Consider the following 20,005-nt stretch of genomic DNA (forward strand, 5'->3'; position numbering starts at 1 on the left):
CCTGACACTTCCGGTAGCAGGAGTTTGCATCGTTGCCTCTTTCTCATTTTTCCATCCCCGCGGATCGTTTCGTCCCTCTTTTCGCCTGCCTTCGACGTCCGCTCCCTTGATGCAACCCCTCTCGATGTCACAAGTACTGCTATAACATCCCAACGTGCTCATTCCTACATGTCAATTTATCGCGCCTCGAGTTTATCGAACGTGGGATTATTGCGCCTGCGACACCGCATTATATACGCGTTTTGTCATCCGCTCGAGTATCTCTCGCGGATAATGTACGTTTTACCGTGCGCGCCGCTATATCGATCGCGCCTTTTCAGTATTGTAATGAATCATGACACTTACCAGAACTGGGCGAGATACAATTTTTCTTTGCTTAATTTTCTTCTACCTTTAATATATCACTCGCTGCGTTGTAGCACGTTGCACCGACCGCTGAATACTGCAATTTTAATACGAAAGGTGTCTACTTTGTATGCTTAAATTTCAACAATTTTACGACTTTAAAAGATATTAAAAGATAAAACTGCATTTCTTTTTTAATTAAATAATTATTTTATTTTTCTTCTGTTATTTTTTTTTTGCATACCTTATCATCGTCAGTTGTTAATTTCCTGTAAAAAAAAACATTAAAAAAATTATGTTCTTATTACTAAGTATATAGATTAACTAAATATTTAATACATGTTAAGGAAACAATTTCTTTTATAAGTCCTGCAATTTCTTTCGTTTGGGTTACCTCACCTATCGAGTGTAATACATAATTCTTTCACTTGGGGCGCTTTTGCACTCGCGTAACATCTGTTCTTCGTGTAATCTTTCTGCTCCGTGGCCACCAAGGGACATCGCATCTTTTTTGCATCAACTTATTGAACATAAATCCTTTACCAATACTCATTTCCCTCTTCATTATTGAATCGTTTCGTTGATATCCTCACTCTCGCTACGTTTACATGCAGCTTCCGAGCTGAAACTAATTATAAAATTTCCAAAATTTATGATCATTGTCGCTACATGCAGATCGCATATAATGTTTAGAGAGCGTCGTGGAAGGCGTAAACGTTAGGAGGCGCCACGCGTCGTCCTCGTAATGGCTTAGGTGTCTCTTGTTGTTCCCGTTCCCAGGCGGAATCGTCATCGCCCGTTGCTGTTTTCTGTTGTGTTTTCGAGGAGGGTCGGGACCCCGTGTCGTTGTCGGGAGAAAGAAGAAAAAGACGATGCCGTCGCAATAATCGGGCCGTGGTGGACCAGCCGTGTGCGTGCGCGAACGCCGTGTTGGTGACCCCGAGTAAAGAATCGCGTCCCGAGACGAGCCCGTCCATCGTGCATCGCTTCGCGCAGCGTGCAGGCAGGTGTAATTTAATAAACGTAAGTAAGCAGACAAGCCGGGGAGGCTGGTAGCTAGCTGGTGATTTAACAGGATATCGATTTGTCTGGTGGCGGTGAGCCAGTACTGCCGCCGTTGCCGCCGCCACCACCGTTGTCGCCGCCATTGGCGCCGCTTGCTGCTGCTGCTGCTGTCGCCACCGCTGCTGCCTTGCTCGCGGCATTGCGCGGTCACACCGCACGCAGGAGGATACGCAGCACCGCGTACGGCTGTCATGGACATTGATATTTTTGGGGCACAACGGCGTGCAGCTGTGCCGTGTGCGTGCGCGATTGCGTGCCCGGTAGACGACGAGATGTGACGTGGGACGGCTGCGACGACCCGACGACGACGCGATTATTCCGTTTCAACAAGAAGAGAGAAGCGTGGCCGGAACGTGCGGAGAAAGGAGCAGAGAGACGCACATATATACACACACAGGTAACGCGGCTGCGATCGGTTTTCAGGTGAGAGAAAGTGAGAAACGAGTAGGTTATGTATAAGTACGATAAAGTCCGTTTGTTGTATCGTCTGATCATACGTGTGTAACGTTTTTCCCGTAGGTTACCCGTTGAGTTGCGTGTGTAAAAGTGCCCGACGGCCGACGTAGATAATAATGGAGCTCAACGGTGCGGGAATGCCCGTGGGGGTCGTGGCCTGTCCCGTGTGCACCCTGTATTTGCGCGAGGGTATCAGTATGCAGAAGCATCTGGACACTCATCCCAAAGAACAGGTTATAGATGCTCTCATCAAAGCCAGCGCCTCCCCGTTTCAAAGCCAGCAGCAGCAAACTTTGCCAGCGTCGACGGCAGCGGCGACGACGACCACCTTACCATTGTCGCTGCAAGCTACGCTTCAAAGTTCTTCCCCCATCCAGTCGCCTCAAGCATCTACTCCAATTTCACAGAATACGCACATTTCTACTCACTCGCCGTATCCCATAGGACCTATTTTCGAATGTCCACCCACTATGACGCCGCAGCAGTTCACCTCATTCAGCTATCAGCAATTTGTGAACAATGGGACCACGATGATACCGCAGTACGCCATGGCGCCGCAGGCTAATCAAATGATGCAGATGCTATACAATCCGTATGGTATGTACCAGCAGCAAATACCCACCGTCCAAATGATCTCACCAGTTGCAGCTATTCCTAGCGCAACGACAACGACGACAGCGACGACGGCGACGACGAGGGTTCGACCGGTGGTCACAATGGCCGGAGAGAGCAACGTCAGAACTCTGACGGTTCCTGTAAGTAGTCCCGAGCCAAAATCGATTCTGCCTGAGATTATGCCGGAAACAGAACCTGAAAACGCAGAAGCTATGCCAGAGGTGGTGACTATGTCGTCCTTGTCGGTATCACAGAATGAAGATACATCCGTTGAAACAAAGAAGGATGATAACGACAAGGCGCTGCCGATTGATCACCGGGGGCAACAAACGCAAACCTCCACATCTAATGAAAGCACAGTGCAACAGGATTGTAATTCCGTTTCTAGATCTATTACAATTACTTGCGCTGTAAATACAGACGACGTAGTGGAGAGCGTATTGCCGGACATGGTGGACGAAGAGGCGATAGATGATATTTCGTCCGCGGACTTGCAGTGTAACTCTGTAGCGCACGAACAGCCGGAGAAACAACGAGTTATCGAGAGAGACGTGAACGTATCCAATATAAGAGCACCCGATGAAGCAGCTGATATTGACTCTATGGTTTGCGAGCTTGAAACGGAAATAACGAGCGATGGTAGTAGATGTGCGAGTCGCAACGTCAACGTCAACGACAGCATTGCGTCACCGCGAGATCTGATTGCGATAAACGCGTTGAAAGATTCTGTTCAGCCGGAGTTAAGATCGGTAGAAAAATTAGAAAATTTAATAACTATAATGGAAACGGAGTTTAATAACGTATCGTTTCGAGAGGAAAGTGACATGCGAAACGATCAGGAAAGATTAATAGACGCGAGAGAGAAAACAGCGGCGAAAAATAGGAAACTGAGTGTGATTCGCGATGCAAGTCCGAGCTCTCACGAGGAACACATATTACCTGATATACAGGAGGAGAACAATTGGAACTCGAATAATTATATAGCTAGCGAATTGAGAATGGTAGACAAAACTTGTTCGTCGTACAAAGTAGACTGCTCGAAAATAAACGAGGCGAAAAGACTGGAAAGAACTTTTGATTCGACTAATTATAAAAATAGTTTTTCAGCGCCCCCGTCTCCAGTTGCAAAAAGGAAGAGCCGCAAAGTTGTACACCGTTTCGGCTCGTGTTCGGAACATGGATCGCGCGAAAGTCTCAATGCATATAGCTATCATAAGAATTTCGACGACGCTACGACTATGCGTGACGACGATGACGAAGACGACGACGATGACGACGAAAACGACGACGACGACGATGAAGATTATGTGGACGAGGACAACAGGCTTGACCAAGAGGATAACTTAGACGAAGCAGACATGGAGATTGAAGAGATTCCTAGTCCGCATACTCCTTTCGCGGATTGCAGCATTAGATCGCACACGCCGCTATCCACGGTCAGCGGCATTTCTGTATTTAAAGTTAGAAAAGATCTCACTAAACCGTGCTCACCCTCATCTATGCATTCGTTTCAACATGTGGACGAGGACGAGGACGAGGACGAGGACGACGACGAGGACAATATCACCGATGAAAAAGATCCGATCGATTGCAGTAAGATGGATGAGGAAAATATCAAGACTGATTGTCAGCATCCAGAGACGCAATTAGCGGTGTGCGAGAATATCGCAAAAATTCAAGAGACAAGCAGTAGTTATGCCTACCATCAGTCAGTGATAACTGAGCACATAAGTTCATTCCCCGTGATACATTCGCAGTCGTCCGTTTTAATGCAGTCGTATTCTATTACGACGAGCACTAAGACGCAACACCTTTTGAATCTCAACGAGTCGGCAAATCCTACGACCAGCACTAGAAACTTTCATTCCGCGAAGTCGTTAATACCGAAACAACCGATAGAACTGCTCAACATAAATGAAGATGCTCACGCCGGACCGATTAATGTCTTTGAATTTGACGGACTGCAAATTTCAGTTCCTAGTACGTTTATAAGTGACTCGTCTCAGAAGGCGGTGAGCGCGACTAGCCAGCAATCTGCATCAAGTAGCGATGGTGCAGTAGGTATTGACGAAGAGGTAAAAAGTATTAATATGCGTGCTGACGAGACTATGCCGCCTAGAGGAGAACTTTCGGAACCGGAGAGTAACGGATGCACGGAACAATCTGCATGGCAGGTTTGTAACAGTTTTTTTTTTTATGTATAGTTGCAACAACAATATTAACAAAAATAGTAAAAATAATTTAATATACGTGCACGCGAGCGTGCTTTACTTACACACACATTAATTTATTTGCATTTTATATTATTTATAAGTTTAATTATCTTATAACAAGTTTATTGAAATATTTATTGAGATTTATTATTGTTAAATTAATTTTTTAGATTTATTGAAATATCACGAGTTATACTTCACATTGCTGAATAAAGTTTTTCATGTATAGATGTACATGGGTCAAGAATCGTCGCGCATGTCCACTTCTTACGATCTGTTGGCTCGAGAAAGCTGGGAAGAATCGGAAGGATCCGACAACGAGATGAACGGACCGCTGTTGGACAGTAGATCACTGGCTACGCATTTTACTTCGAGTCTGTTTCTGGATCGGGACCGAAAAACACCGACGAAACGAACGTTCAAGTGTTCCTACTGTAACGAAGTGTTCGACTGCCCGAAGGAACGCAGAGTTCACAGCACAACGGAACATAAAAATGCGATGCCCGGGAGTAGTAAGGACCAGCTGGACCAACCGGAGGTGAAGGACATTAAGTTGCTGGATAATCGCATGAATATGTTCGACGATATATTCATGTCGAGTACACATAACATGCAACAGAGTTTTGACCATTATCAGCAGCCGCTGTTGCATCAACTGCAGCCACCGTCACAACCGCTTGGTTTAAATGAACTGACGACCAAAACCGAGAGCGATCAAAAGATTGGTGAAAATTTAGTAATACCGTTGATACACGAAATAATATGCCCGATATGCAATCAGTCATTCAAGACCAAGAAGTCCCTGCGGGCGCATCATCGGCGCATGCATATCGCCGGCGTGAACAAACGCATACGCGAGATCGCCAAATGCCACATATGTAATGAAGAATTCCCAACAGTGTTCCTGTTTAATAATCATCTGAAGATACATCCATTGGAGTGCGGACAGTGCGGCAAATATTTTTATCGCAAGCAGAACTTCAAACTTCACATGAAACGTCACTTGGGCATCAAGCCGTTTTCTTGTACCGTGTGTGACAAAGCGTTCCTTACGAAACAGAAGCTGGAGGAGCACACCAACGGCCACACCGGCAACGCGCCGGTCAAGTGTAGTCTATGCAACGAGACTTTCCGTAGATATTCAAATCTGACACAACATAAAAACCGGCATCATCTTAACATAAAGAAAAAACTCAAGGACTACATATGTCATTGCGGCGAAGTGTTCCATTCGAAGAAGAAGCTCGCCTGGCACAAAGAAGTACACGACGAGAAGCCCAAGACGTGCACGTATTGCAGCGAGCGATTCATCCACATGGCCAGTTTGACACGTCACATGCGTCGCGCTCACAATCGCCGGTATGTTCCTGACGCTCAACGCGAGAACGAAAACGTTGAATGCCCGATCTGCAAGTGCATTTATCTAAGATCGTCGTTGGCGGTACATATGCGCGTGCACAACGGCGAGCGGCCGTACGAGTGCCAGATTTGTTCCAAGGCGTTTAGCACAAAGTGGAATTTGCAACTGCACAAGTGGACGCACGCGGCACGCAGCACCAAGCCGTTCAAATGTAATCAGTGCAGCGCTGCGTTCTACCGTCACGGCGATTACACGTCGCACATGAACTCCCACCGGAATGTGCGGCCGTATACCTGCAACGTCTGCGGCGCGCAGTTCATCCGCAAGTACAACTGCCTGCGACATGTGAAGGAGCACGAGGAGAACAAGGCGTACACCTGCAACGTTTGCAACAAGACTTTTCATCGCTCGTACTACCTGAAGGAGCATCTGCGGGTACATTCGGGCGCGCGGCCCTACACGTGCCACATCTGCGGCAAGTCCAGCGGCACCAAGTCTAATCACAACAAGCACGTGCGAATCCATCACGCGCGCGAGCCTGTAAATACCGAAAATTGAATAAGGAAGTATTCACACGTTTGGCATACACTCCAAGTTTGCATCACACGCGAGTGCCGATTGCGACGTGTATGAATGGCGGTATACGGCCGAAAATATTTAATGAATATGTGCGGCTGTACACGTATACGCGCCGATGATTACGAAAGACAATTGAGTCATCGCGTAACGGTATTCGAGTGCCGAGTGTCTAAAGCACTGGGTCTACTGTTAAGAATTTCTATTCAATTTCGTACACACAGTATATACTGCTACGTATATACATGCCGTACATATTTAATAGTACGCTATAAAGGTACATGAATTTTTTATATATATCCGAAAGTGTCTTACGGGGTAACACTTTTCAAACATTGCCATACGTAGAGTAATTCGAAAAAATTTAAGTAAGCAGCACGAGCGTATACGTAGTGTTGCATATGTTAACTTTATTATCCGGCGATATATCGTCGCATTGCATTGAAATTAGATTATTATTTACTTATCAAAATGAAGAGAAAAGGAATGACGAACAAAAGTCCTACAAGTTTTAACACGCATATTAAAGTTTCCTAAATTTTATTCCAAGGTTAGTTTATATACGTATTTATTAAAATTTGTTTTGTTTTCACTTTTCTTTTTTTAGCGAAACTATAGCTCTGCGAAGATATCTAAAGAAAATCAAAGTTGTTGTTATCTATGACGCATGTATTTATATCGTCGAGCAACTCAATTGTACGGGGTTGGAATTTTTATTACGTTGTATGCTACGTTTTAAACACATTTTGTGTATTAGGTAGGTCCAGTGACTTTTTAGACTATAATTAGACTATAATTTAGACTATAATTAGATTATAATCTAACGATAAATTTTTAATGAAGATTAACTATCGTAATATATGTCACAAAGATTCTTGAATAGTTCTTGCGAAGGAAAATTTGCTACGCAGTGAAAGAACACGTTTGCCAACTAATAGTAATTAATTATATTATTATATACAAATAATGAATTCAATCAATATTTATAAAAATATTCTTTGAATTATTTAGCGTGAAATCTCACTCCGAGTCACTCTTCTAGATTGAGATTTCGCTGGAAATGATTCAGGGAATGTATACGCAGCACTTTTACGTGTCGATGGTTGTAAAGAATTTTATTTTATTTCTTTTGCAATATTATATTTTACACGAGAAGCATGTATGTTACAAGTTTTCGCGCATTATGTGACCGATGTAAGCATGAGACGATTCGTATTAGATTGCGATCAATTTTCTATGCATGGGCCTATAAGTTAATTATAATAATTACAACTATCGATTATCATACAACAGTTACGAAAAAAAAAATCTTAGTTGTATTCTTCTATATTTATATATTTTGCAATGTTTAAGAGCGGTATTTTATCGATTACTATAATTTCAAGACTGATCGGTGTTGGTTTTTTTTTTTATTTGCTCTCTAATGCGAATCAAAATAGTTACGTTTTTCAACTTTAGTTTAATGTCAATGATTAATGATTTGCAATATTGCTTGTGAAACGAAAGAATTAAGTTTTAAAGAAAGATTATAAATTTACATTTTTGAAATGAATAAAGTAGTATTTCGATATTTAATTATATATATATATTTAATTAATCCGCTAATTACGCGTAAATTGGAGCCTGATTATACACAAAATAAGAGAATTTGTTGAACACTTTTTTATTTATACGTCGCAAATTATATTTGCAAAATCGAATCGATGTCTTGTAACGTAAATATATTGTTAAATTGTTAAGTCAAGCAGAAATAGATATATTTGTGAGTGCAAAAGATAATTTTAACATTTCGAGACAATTTCATTATTTTGATATAAGCAGGAAGGGTTAAATAAATTTCATACTAATCTGTAAATACACAGAGGGAAGTGCATCGAGAGTCCTTGAACATAGACTCCATTAGTTATCTGTAAAAGTAATTGCATTTAATTTTCATGTAATTTTTCGCATCAATTAACCGAGCGGCGGTGGCGGCAGTGTTGCACACGCTCTCGTCTTCATTGAGTTTTACTCGTTTTGAAAAACGATTTGATACGCGATGAATATTCAGATAGCTCGAGAAGCTCATCTTTACCTAACCGACATCGACGTCCAAATGTGCAACTTTAGCTTAACTATTCATCACTATTATACATATATATATGAATATATGTATTCATAAACAAACGTCGTTGTAAATAATGTAAATATGTAAATCAGTTCTGTTTTATAATAGGGCCAATGAATCGACTTGGCAATTGAGTATCGTAACGAGACTCGATCTATGCTATAAGCAGATTAAATAAGAAATAATTAAAAAAAAACAAAAAACAAAAAAAAAAATAGGGTAACATTATCATTAATAAAAAGAAAAAAAAACAATAAAGCAACATATGTATACCTTAATAAAATTTATGTATTGAGGTACGTTTTTAAATAAGTTCATTTTTTCACATTTTCTTTTCGTCGTTCACGTCCTAAATGTTATATTGATCACTTCCAAGGAAAACTAAAAAGAAAAAAGAAAAATTAATAAATTATATTCGTATGACGTACTATTATTCATTATAATTTAGCGTTCTTTCTTTTGTTTCTAACCCACTGTTCACATTTTAATATGAAAAATTTCCATTTTAAATACAGGAAGTGAGACGTAGTTCCTTTGTGGAGAACACATGCGTACGATGCGGCGCGACGTGACAGCTGATTCCGCATACAGTCATTTATATTCTCGACGACAATAATGTTAGCGGTCGCGTTCTGCGTTCTAGCGTCACCGACTGGTCGTCCGGACCCGAGACCTGGGAAGATGATTTGATTATAAGCCTCTCAAGAGTTCTATCAGACCGGTGGAATACTCACGTATCGTATTGTCGTTCGAAGGCTTTAGAGATCTCGAGGACCAAGTGAGTTTCAAGTCAAATAACCTCGCGAGGCATGTATCTCCGACAGTAGATTCGATGCCCGATAGTGCCAATGCCTAAAGTTTTTGTCGGCAAGGATAGCCCCTTTTTGTTCTCCAGGCAAGTTTTATACCTTAACGTTAATTTCTTCTCTTTCTTTCTTTTCTCTTTTTATGAGTACTTTTTGTCTACAATGTTATTTACGCACCGGAATCTATTCCTCCACATGTTTGATGTTCCTCAGTTAGATCTAGCACAACTTACTTCCGATAGTCGTATCAGATAAAATAGACATAAGATCTGGTAGAAATCTAGCCGGCAACTCGACAAGCGTAATCATGGGAATGATATTTAAGTGGTCGCGAAGTGACTGATTAACAAGCGGCTTGGGCCTCTGCCTGTAAACTGTCAGTTAAGTATGAGTTTAATGTAGACGCAGTCAATGTGAATCTATAGGATAGTATTAAAGATTTTGCTTTACGAGGATCACGAGCTTTAAGTAAATATAATGCACTGGAGTTAAATGTATAGCTGACACGTAGCAAGGTAAATGTATAGAAAACCGGACGTTTGTTGCCCGACTTAGAACCTAACCTCGCAAGAATTAAAAAAAAAAAAATTTATCTTTGTTAATTACGCAATGCGACGATTTAAACTTACGTATTCTTTTTCTACAGCTCGAAATACACGTGTAAGTAAAATTTTGAGAGCACGAGAGAATAAGTCCGTTTTCTTTACAAATTTACTTATAGTAGAGTTGCACTTGTAACTTTTTAAACACCCACTTTTTAATCTATTATGTTTTGATAATTATTATCAAATTAATTATTAAATAAATTATTAAATGGTAGAAGTAATTAGTAATGAAACAGATAGTGAGACTAGGTTTAGAAATGCCTTCTGCAGCTTTGCTCATGATTACAGAGATAGAAGTATGGCACGAGAGGACACTAATAAGTTAACGAGAGATGATTTTGACGCCGGCCCATGCAGCTTCGACGAGGTCGAGCCGGGCTTGTACCTGGGTAATCTCACGGCCGCCACTGATGTCGATTGGCTGAAGGATGCTGGAATAACTCACGTACTAACAATAGATTCCTGCCCGTTGCCAAGAAAAATCCAGGAACGTCTACCAAATTTAATCCTTAAGTATATTCAGGTGACGGATATGCCACGAGAAGATTTACTAACGCAATTCGAAGACTCGTACGAATTCATCGACCGTGGCCTCGACTCTGACGGCAGAGTATTAGTCCATTGTTATTTCGGTGTATCGCGATCTGCCACCGTGGTGATTGCGTACACCATGAAAAAGCACAAGCTGAGTTTCGTGGATGCACTTGAGTTAATAAAGTCTAAGCGTCGCTTTGTCGCGCCAAACCCCGGATTTGTGGCACAATTGCGGCTCTACGAGGAGATGGATTACGGTGTCGACAGTACCAACGTGCAGTTCAAGATGTATCGGTTGCAAATTGCCGCCGATAAAGTGCGGAAGGCACGCATTCTTCCCCAGAGCTGCATCGACCTAGTGAAACCAGACCCAGCGTTGACAACCGTACGTCCCGAACCGTCAGTTTATCGTTGTAAAAAATGCCGTCGCATTGTGGCGAGCGCCAGTAATATTTTACCTCATTCACCGCGCGAGAAGCAGATTTGGCGTCATATCAGCGCCAAAAGCGCTCCGAAGGACGGCGACAACTGTGACAAATTAATTCAGAGGAGGGACGAGTCTGTGCAGGTTGAACTTTGCGATAAAATTTACTTTGTAGAACCATTGGCCTGGATGCCCGACATCACGCATACCGTCGAAGGCAAATTGAATTGTCCTAAATGTAATACAAAGCTCGGTTCGTACAGCTGGATCGCTGGCAGCCAGTGCCCCTGCGGGAGTAAGATAGCACCGGCTTTTTATCTGGTGCCGTCCAAGCTCGACTGGAGCAATGTTGTACAGAATGTTCAAGTAACAGTATAGTATTGTGGTACAGAATAATATATTGGAAATATAAAGATCTCAACTTTGAATTTATCGTGTAGAATGTCGAACTTCTGAAAACGAAAACGAAGAACTTGAATTTTATATTTGACGAGATTGTTAATATACTATCGAGACGGTAAAAAATCAAGAAAAATATTGTGAAAATGTTGAAAAAGCGTTGAATATTTTTCTAAACGCTACATTTTGGATGCCAAGCTAGGTATCCTTTTGATGTTTTTTGGATGTTTGTCTTGTTAAATTATAATATCTAATGGTCCAAGATGATTGATGTTAATATTTAATCCTTGACGGGTATTATATGCATATCTTTCTAAACTATTACTTCTAAATTATCCATGATTAATATACAAATTATGAAGAGAAAAATATTTTGTTACATTTTTTAAAATTATTGTGAGATATTGCATCATTTACTTTTAACTATATTGTTTTGTACCCCGAAATTTGGCAAAAAAAAAAAAGGATATCATATCTGTCAAGGGTTAAGAATAATTTTAAGAGCCGACTATATTCTAATCTTGTGCCAATATATATTTCGATATGTGTACATATATACATGTATTTGTTACATATATCTGTATGTAGTGTACTTTTCTGATTATATATGTATATATATATTATATATATTGATCGATGAAAAAACTTACCGGAAAACATTCTCCGATCTCAGTGTTTTTATTGCACGCGATGTTGTCTTTATCTATACCATCTATATCTATGTAAGACCAATACTTCATGTAGAATGCCGTATTCTGGATCTCTTGTACTTAAAACATTACGATGTTTCAATACACACCTCAAATAACTTAACTGTGCTATTCTATCGACGGAAAACGAAGCGTTACGACTTATTAACTCGTTACCCTGTACGTTCAGAACTTACGGTCTAAACCTAATGTAATATCAGTTAATCATTGGTTACAAGACACACGATCAACGTTGAACGTTTGCACCGGCAATCACCGAATCGCCCTTTTACACATTGCCCTAAGGATACCGTGCGAAATTATCCCAAATCGACTGCGATCCCGAACTTATTCTTATCAGTCAGGCTTATCTTTGGTTTAGACAACTCGGGCGAGTGTTCTGGTCACTTTTATAAAAATTCCGATAAACGATGCCTCACGCGTTTGCGTCACATCGCATCTCCAGAATAACATCGTGGCAACTCGAGCGATCCGTTCCGCGAGAAAAAGAGAGTCACTAATGAAATTGTAATAAGCATTCTAATGTTCGATGCACGAATTTATAAATAGAGACGATTGCTGGTCACTCGTTGAGGGTCCAGAAATAATTCCTAAGAAAATAGTTCTATGCACGTGTCTCGAGTTTTACTTACAGCTTGGAGAAAATAGATCGATTATTTTTTATATATTCTTCCTGCGGAAAAATCGTTTTCTTTTTCTTTTTTCTTTTTTTTTTTGCGGTTTAAGAGCAGGTTTTATATTAAATATTTTAACTCTCTCGATTGAAATGTTACAGTTTCAACCCGGCCTTACGTTCTCGCGGCTTTGGAGATTCGACTTGGAGAGGCGATGTCACATACTCGCGTGCATCGCCGGGTACGTCGAGCTGTAAGGGTGAGCTCTTAGCCTAAGGGCGTTCAGACTGGCGGCCCCGTCGAGAGTGCCGTGGTGGATGTCGGCCTGGTGATGATGGTACGGAGGTAAGCCCATGTTCGCTAAGCTACCGTTCGCGGCGAAGCCGTGGCAGCCGGCGGTTTGCACCGCGTAATGCTGCGGCGTCGCTCGCCAGTAATCTCCGTAAGAATACTGCGCCGTTACTTGGGTGGTGGCGGTCGCAGCCTGCGGCGATTCCGCGCCGGCCTCTGGGTGCTGCGGGGGATGCTGCGACACCCTGATGGGGCGCAGCGGTAGCGCGGCCTCCATCTCCCTGGCTGCGGAAACCCCGCGGTTCATCGCCGAGCTCCGCTCGTTCCTTCGAAACTTTGCTCGCCTGTTTTGGAACCACACCTGCACAGAAAATACGACGGTCTTCATCTCCGTTATCAATTTTCGACCCTTCGCGACGAGAGAAAAATTTAGTCTCCCAACTATTTCTTATCATAGATTTTAGATGAAGCGCAACCATTTACAAGTTTATAAAAAATAAATTTAATCACATTAAATTAATTTATCGATGCAAAAAAAAAAAAAAGAAGAGTTACCGCTCGTTAAAACGCTTCGGCGTCTCTTTGCGATAGTGGTCCACTCGTGTACAGATCTCGATTTTAGCCGCTTAATGTATATTTACTAATTTAGCTTTACTAATCAGAGCTTTATCAAGTCTTTTTCAATTTCTCAAAAGAGTACGCTTGTCTCTCAAATAAATTCTACGAATTAACGTCGAGAATGTAACTCAAACAAATCTCCGAGTCAAAGGCTCGCGCCGCCTTTTAGGAATATCTTCGGCGAAAATCTAATTGGTTCTGACATGTTCGACTATCGTGAATGCTCCTCCGACGTCGCTCGGCCGAGACCAAGCCGCAAGACAAATAAATCCGATATGAGCCACTTCGTCGGAAAATCACTTCTATCAAGCGTTTCGCCGGCGAGAAGCTCGTCCATGAAACACTTAGTGTACGCTATACGAAAAACGTTTAGTTCTACGAACCAAAATGTTGTCTAAATTACGAGACTGATTTAAATATGTCCAGCAAAGCTAGTTCGGCTGGGAATAAAATCATAAAAAAAAAAAAATGCATCAGTAGAAGCAATAAAAAAAAAAGAAAAAAAAAAATGGGAAATAATTGCTTTACTTGTGATACTCAATGTTGCGATCATTTTTTTGAGATACTCTCATGCTGTCAGCGCATCTCGCGTTACTCCGAAAATCCGCGCTCGCGAGACGGGAATCAGGGCGAAGGGATGGAAGGACGCGACCGACCGAAGACGGGACAGCGTGACGGCTCCTGGCAGGCGACAGGCGGTACCGACGACGCAGACAGACGCGGCATGGACCGCTGGCGACGGCGACGCAAACACGTGCTCGACGACGCCGGAGAGCGCAGATGCTGGAGCACGTCGCCGCTCTGGCTAATCATAGCTCTCTATCTTCCTCTCGCTCCCTCCCGCTCTTTCTCTCCGCTCTGACAACCTGTCTCCTCCGATTTTCTGCCTAGCTGTCCGCGACCTCCACCCCCTCCGGCCCCCTCTTCATCCTCCTTTCCCTCGTGTAACCCGCGATACGTGAGCCTAACACATGTGCGCGCCGTGATACTTTCCCGGACGGCCAGTCTTCTCGGTTACCGAGTGGAAGACAGCATCAAAGAGCGATCCGCGGGTCGGCCGGTTCCTCGGTTCGCTGGCTGGCCGGTCGGTGAGCATCTCGTAAGCGGGCGACTTGTCGTTCCGTCATCCACGCCAAGGCGCAACGGGATCGAACGTCATCGAGAACGATGTACCCAAGTTACCAGTCTTTATTTCTGTTCTACCGCTTTATCGCTATTCTCGTTCTCGGGATTTAGATACGCGCAACCCTCGATACAATCGGTAATATCTCGGCACCTTTTACTTTTATTATGTACTTAGAATCTTAGCACTCGGGGAAAGATTATTTTTCGCTCGCTCCTCCTTCCCCAGGGCACTTCCAATGACATTTTCCAAATAGAATATAAATTTTTTTTATGAGAGATAAGGAGGACGACGTGAAAATTACCTGTACTCTAGCCTCCGATAAAGACACCCTGGTAGCCAGTTCCTCCCGCACGAACGCGTCCGGATAATGCGTCTTTTCGAAGACTCTCTCCAACGCGGCCAACTGTTGCGCCGAGAAGGTCGTTCTGCTTCTCCTGGGTCTCCGGTTTCCAGCGGCAGGCGAGGTCTCGCTGCAATCTACGAAACGTAGCAGTTGCCAATGACACTTCCCTGTCAACTCGCTCTTTGCAATTATAAATTCCTCGCGTTCCACTTGAGGATTGAAATTCCATACTTTATGCGCTCGCAAAAATATTGAAAAGGAATGCGAAATTATTTATCTCGGTGGTCCCTATCGTACAACGAAACGGTTTCGAAGATGCCGCTCGCGATACCGGCCTGCACCAAGAAAAAAAAAAAAGAAAAGAAGAAAAAGAAAAAAAAAGAAAAAAAAAAAGGAGGGGAACGCGCGGCTCGACTAACAGCCGCGGCCATTCTTTGAATGACTCCACTATACTTGGGCATTCATCAAAGCGGCATAATGCGAGCAGCATGACTGGAAATGCGCGATTTCGATGGAATCAAATGCCTCGCGAACCGCGAATTGAACGCGAAAGGACGCGATTAATTTTTCGAAGTGGATGCTGCGTTCCCATGCGTCTTCCACATTCCATTGGATTTCATTTAAATTAATTGCGAGCACAACGAACAGAGGAAAATTATAAGAAAGGATTATATACGGCCGGAGCTAGATCTTTATGTGATTTGCAATTAATTTTTATTAATCGCGCGAATTCAAATCTCGAAAGGATCTACCGTCGCGTGAGTTTTAATAATGTTCAATCTATTGGACTCAAAGTGGACCTCGCTACTCATTGCGATTATTATTTTACGATTATTTCACATCGATGTTCCTTACCCAAGGTGTGCGTCGGCGTGGACAGCAGGCGCGAAACCGTAAAGTCTTGCGGGGCGTGCGAACTCGCGAGCTGCGTCACTATCACGCTGGTGCTCGCGTCCTGGTCCGCGTCCGTCGCGGCTAACATCTTTCTCCCGCGCTCTTTTCCGGCGTAATTTTCCCTTCACGTCGGCATGACCAATCGATACAGCTCCCCCGCTTATCTTCGCGAGCTTCTCAATTTTTTACCACATCCTTTGCCGGCGTATTTATATCATCGGCCGCGTCGACGCGTGCTCCGCCGCCGCGTCTCGGCACTTCGCGAGATGTGGAGTTTCACCTGCGAGGAAAAACGACTCCATGGAACGCTGGATACATTCGCACAACCGTTTAACTTGGGCGGCGTTAAAAAATTGTGTTAATACGATCGGGCCGCTTTATATGATTTACGCAAACGCTGCGCGGTCGATATGCGATTCGTCTCGGGACGTAGCCGCCGGCCGCGACTTGCGGTTTAATTTCACGCGACATAATTATTCGAGCGGGGGGGTCTCAAAATATCAGCCAGAAACTTAATATTAGCGAGACGCGGAATTGTAGTGGAAGTTCAAAATGCGAGGAGATAATTTGGACGAGCCAATTCGCAAATGTGTATATAAGATGCTGCGTACGAACGAGATGAATCATGGATGTGTGGCGAGGAACGCACGTTTGTACCGCTCCACTTTGGACGGTATTCTAGCAAAAGGTTGGGGCTCACTGTTAATATTATAGGAGCGCGATATTGCGTCTATATGCTAGTATTATAATATTCTAGTACGGCGTCGAACACATTTATTCAACAGATGTGTAATAACGAAGCGAAATGAACCTTATGGCATCGCGAGGGACTTTTTCGAGCCTACACGTGTCCAAAGAGGATAGTAATTTTTTTTTATTTCGTAAATTGACTTTAATTTCTGTTATTGTCTCTTCATATGTCAGTAATAGCTTCATAACTCGCTCATAGCTATTTAATTACATCTAAAAATGAATTGTACGGCTTTTTAACAATTTCTCCATTAATTTTTCTTCGCTTTTTTATTTTTGGCAAATAAATCCGAATTCGTAATCTCTCTCTCTTTTTCTTTTTTTTTTTTTTTTGTCACTTTAGACGCTATATATAAAATGCGGCATTGGAATTAGAATAACGATCGACGTTGTGAATTATGATTGTGTTTCACTGTAATATTATTCGCGAAGCTGGCTTAACGAAGGCATTGTAACGTCACGCGTTTGACGTTAAATCGGGTAATGCTATTTGTCTCACGTTAACCCTGAACGCGATCCTCGTATCGGACGATTAAAATTTGGAATTGGGCGGCCGCATTTAGCTAAGTGTGGCGCTAAATAGAGCTGTGACGTATTAGAATCTAGGTCTATTCATAATTTGGAGAAGAAGCAGAGACTTAGCGGCAAGATCGATAGCCACGGGGCGATGGAGCTCCCTGAAGTAATTACAATTTTCTGAAACCGCTCTTCTCCCCGCGGTGGAATAGATTAATTTCAATATACTTCCCCGAGTAATTGTAATTAATTCTTTCGAGTTAGAGCGCGGGTTTCGCGCGCCGTGCTCGAATACGAAATTCTACCAGCGAAAGGGGCTTCGAATCGAAGGCCTCGCCGGATTTAACGCGCGCGATCGTTAAGGGATAATTATTTACGACGATGCGGGATGTGTGCGAGTGGGACCCGCACGTTTATGCGTAATTTGTCTCGGGAAATGTTAATTAAAGCATCTCCGAGCTCGAGCGTGACGGTGCAATTAGGGCCACGTGCCAGCAGTTGTAAAGTGTTTGCGGACTGTTCGAAGCTCGTTCATACTTCTACCGTATATAAATAATTCTCTCTTGGTATATCTGTCTTGCAGAATCTAGCCGACTCGGGACGTGAATACCGTTGACAAAGTACAATAATTTAATATCGTTCTCGCGATGAAATATGCGTGTTGTTCTTGGCAGGCCGAGCACTTTCCACAATGCGCGAATGAAATAGAAAATGCGTAAGGAACACCGGAAAGTTGTGAATGAGGAAATAGATATATTGCAAGAAATTGCAATTTAATTTAATTACCATTAAAAGCGCGGTGGAATAATAGTAATGTAATTTAATTATTGTCGCAAGACGAATAACGTAAAATAAATTAAAAAAGAATAAAAAGAAAAAATCCAGCATTCGTCGCAGACGTATTTGAATTTTATGCTAGGTCACCAATGGCCTAGCTGAAGCGATTCTTATCGAGTGTCGATTAAGCTTATTAACCTTTAAACTGCGGTACCCGCCAATTGGCATTTTATCGCGCGACGGCGATTTGACCTCAGCTTTGATCATCGATTACAGATGCGTTATTTTGCAGTACGTTTTCTCCATTTTCTCCGGCTTCTCTTTCCGCAAATTAAAGTAATAAAACTTTCGCGGAAGGATTGTTATAACAATGTCGCGCTTGAAAGTTCGTCGGGACCCGCGATCTAATTCCGATGTATTTATAGAGACTCGCGTAGTAAAATTCAAGTTTAACAATTAGAAATTTTGATCCCGCCGCGAAACCACGAAGGGGATGCAGCCTTAATTCCGGAATTAAACCAGCCGTTTAGATTGCCGTTTCTTTTTTTTTTTTTTTTTTTTTTTATCGACGCGTAATTACTCGCGCAGCTTCCACCGCGGGGTTTGATAGAGTTCGTTAGTATCTCGTGCCTTCCGATTAAGGATCGTAAAGTTTCTCGACGTACCTGATACCTTCGCCGTTACTACTCCACCACTTTCGCTCACCCACCCTTTCGCCAACTTTTATCTCGCGAGGCGAACTTGGCGAGAGTTCCCTGTACACTTTAGCCACGTCGGCGGTGCGGCCGTCCGTCTCGGATCTCAATTTGCGTGCGGCGCGATTTCCGGTGAACGGGATATCTCAACGTCTAAGTCACGGTAACGGGGTGCCGATCGCGAGGGCCGCGGCTCGAAGGCGTCATTTTGCTGACGGGCAGCGGCTGCAGCGAGATGCCAACTGACTTGGCCGAGTTAAGACGTACTTAAAGATCCTCATCGGCTCTCCGCCTCCGATCTCTCTCCTCCTCCCCTCGGTCGGCCGGTCGCTCGCTCGCTCGCTCGCACGCGTTCTCCGAGATCTCCTCTCAGCTCCGCTGTCGCCGTGCGGAGAGAAATAGAGCGTTTTAACAGTAGGTGGAGATTTCCGTTGCAAGCTCCACCTTCATTAGAAGCTCATTGGTTTCTAAATGGCCGCCGAGAGAGCTTTAGAAGCGGAAGGACGTATGTGCACGCGCTTTTATTAAGACGCGCCGCCACGCATAGAGCGCGGTGAGGCAATCGACTTATTTTTGTCACTCTAATGCAATACATTCTCGAGTGATTCGGCCAGTGATTGGCCAAAGTGCGGTACGTTCTTGTATGACCAAATACACATCGAAGCCCAAATCGAGTATTAAAAAGTTTTAATTAATATTTTAATTTCGCGAGCTAAAAAATTATGTCGCTGTTATTGGATATGATGAATAATAGCACTATAAATAATAATACGAATTATTTCCGCGAGGAGTCCCTTTAATGATTCGTTTATCGTGTCCGGTTCACGTTAACGTATTAATGAAGGATTAACACATTAGGGATGATGTATGGGCGTACAGTTTCGGCTTTCAAGGATCCGTGCAATTTTTATAAACCAGAGCATAAGTCTCCTTCATCATCTTTCTTTCCTCCATCCATCTCGTCTCACCGGCGCGGGCGGCTGGTATCTCGTTACACAAGGGTGTCGTGTATCCTTCACAATGTTGGATATGGGGTCGAGCCATTCAGAACGATCATGAAAGAATAAACGTTGAGCGGAGAATCTTGTTATTCATTTTTCTTGTTAGCCGATAGCTTCTGTTTCCAACTTGGCGCTTCGGTAAAAGATGCTCCAATTAAAAAAAAA

General features: G+C 43.0%; 3 protein-coding genes and 1 long non-coding RNA gene across 7 annotated transcripts; 2 read left to right on the forward strand and 2 right to left on the reverse strand.

The window, feature by feature from the left end:
* The first annotated feature begins 1,137 nt into the window (after positions 1–1,137).
* Positions 1,138–9,049, forward strand: LOC139102574 (uncharacterized). 3 transcript variants are annotated; one of them, XM_070656583.1, is made up of 3 exons: positions 1,138–1,833; positions 1,930–4,655; positions 4,924–9,049. In XM_070656583.1, exons 2-3 carry the CDS (start codon positions 1,983–1,985, stop codon positions 6,610–6,612), a joined length of 4,362 nt encoding a protein of 1,453 aa, XP_070512684.1. In that variant the 5' UTR covers positions 1,138–1,833; positions 1,930–1,982; the 3' UTR covers positions 6,613–9,049. The 3 variants fall into 3 exon arrangements, with proteins under 3 accessions (XP_070512684.1, XP_070512682.1, XP_070512683.1); XM_070656581.1 differs by having other exon boundaries at positions 1,138–1,368; positions 1,452–4,655; XM_070656582.1 differs by having other exon boundaries at positions 1,139–1,807.
* LOC139102629 (uncharacterized) lies at positions 8,458–9,347 on the reverse strand. The gene is made up of 2 exons (XR_011545733.1): positions 9,208–9,347; positions 8,458–9,118 (listed from the first exon to the last, which is right to left on the reverse strand). It is a non-coding gene; the product is annotated as an uncharacterized lncRNA (long non-coding RNA).
* On the forward strand, positions 9,321–12,318 carry Mkp-4 (MAPK Phosphatase 4). Of its 2 annotated transcripts, none has more exons than XM_070656637.1 (2): positions 9,321–9,632; positions 9,761–12,318. In XM_070656637.1, exon 2 carries the CDS (start codon positions 10,357–10,359, stop codon positions 11,482–11,484), a length of 1,128 nt encoding a protein of 375 aa, XP_070512738.1. In that variant the 5' UTR covers positions 9,321–9,632; positions 9,761–10,356; the 3' UTR covers positions 11,485–12,318. The 2 variants fall into 2 exon arrangements, with proteins under 2 accessions (XP_070512738.1, XP_070512739.1); XM_070656638.1 differs by having other exon boundaries at positions 9,322–9,515; positions 10,437–12,318.
* On the reverse strand, positions 12,143–19,682 carry LOC139102605 (paired mesoderm homeobox protein 2). The gene is made up of 4 exons (XM_070656653.1): positions 18,810–19,682; positions 16,063–16,381; positions 15,166–15,341; positions 12,143–13,481 (listed from the first exon to the last, which is right to left on the reverse strand). Exons 2-4 carry the CDS (start codon positions 16,187–16,189, stop codon positions 13,047–13,049), a joined length of 738 nt encoding a protein of 245 aa, XP_070512754.1. The 5' UTR covers positions 16,190–16,381; positions 18,810–19,682; the 3' UTR covers positions 12,143–13,046.
* Positions 19,683–20,005: the final 323 nt, after the last annotated feature.

The sequence above is a fragment of the Cardiocondyla obscurior genome, linkage group LG05, assembly GCF_019399895.1.
Source record: "Cardiocondyla obscurior isolate alpha-2009 linkage group LG05, Cobs3.1, whole genome shotgun sequence".
NCBI classification, from domain to species: Eukaryota; Metazoa; Arthropoda; class Insecta; order Hymenoptera; family Formicidae; genus Cardiocondyla; species Cardiocondyla obscurior.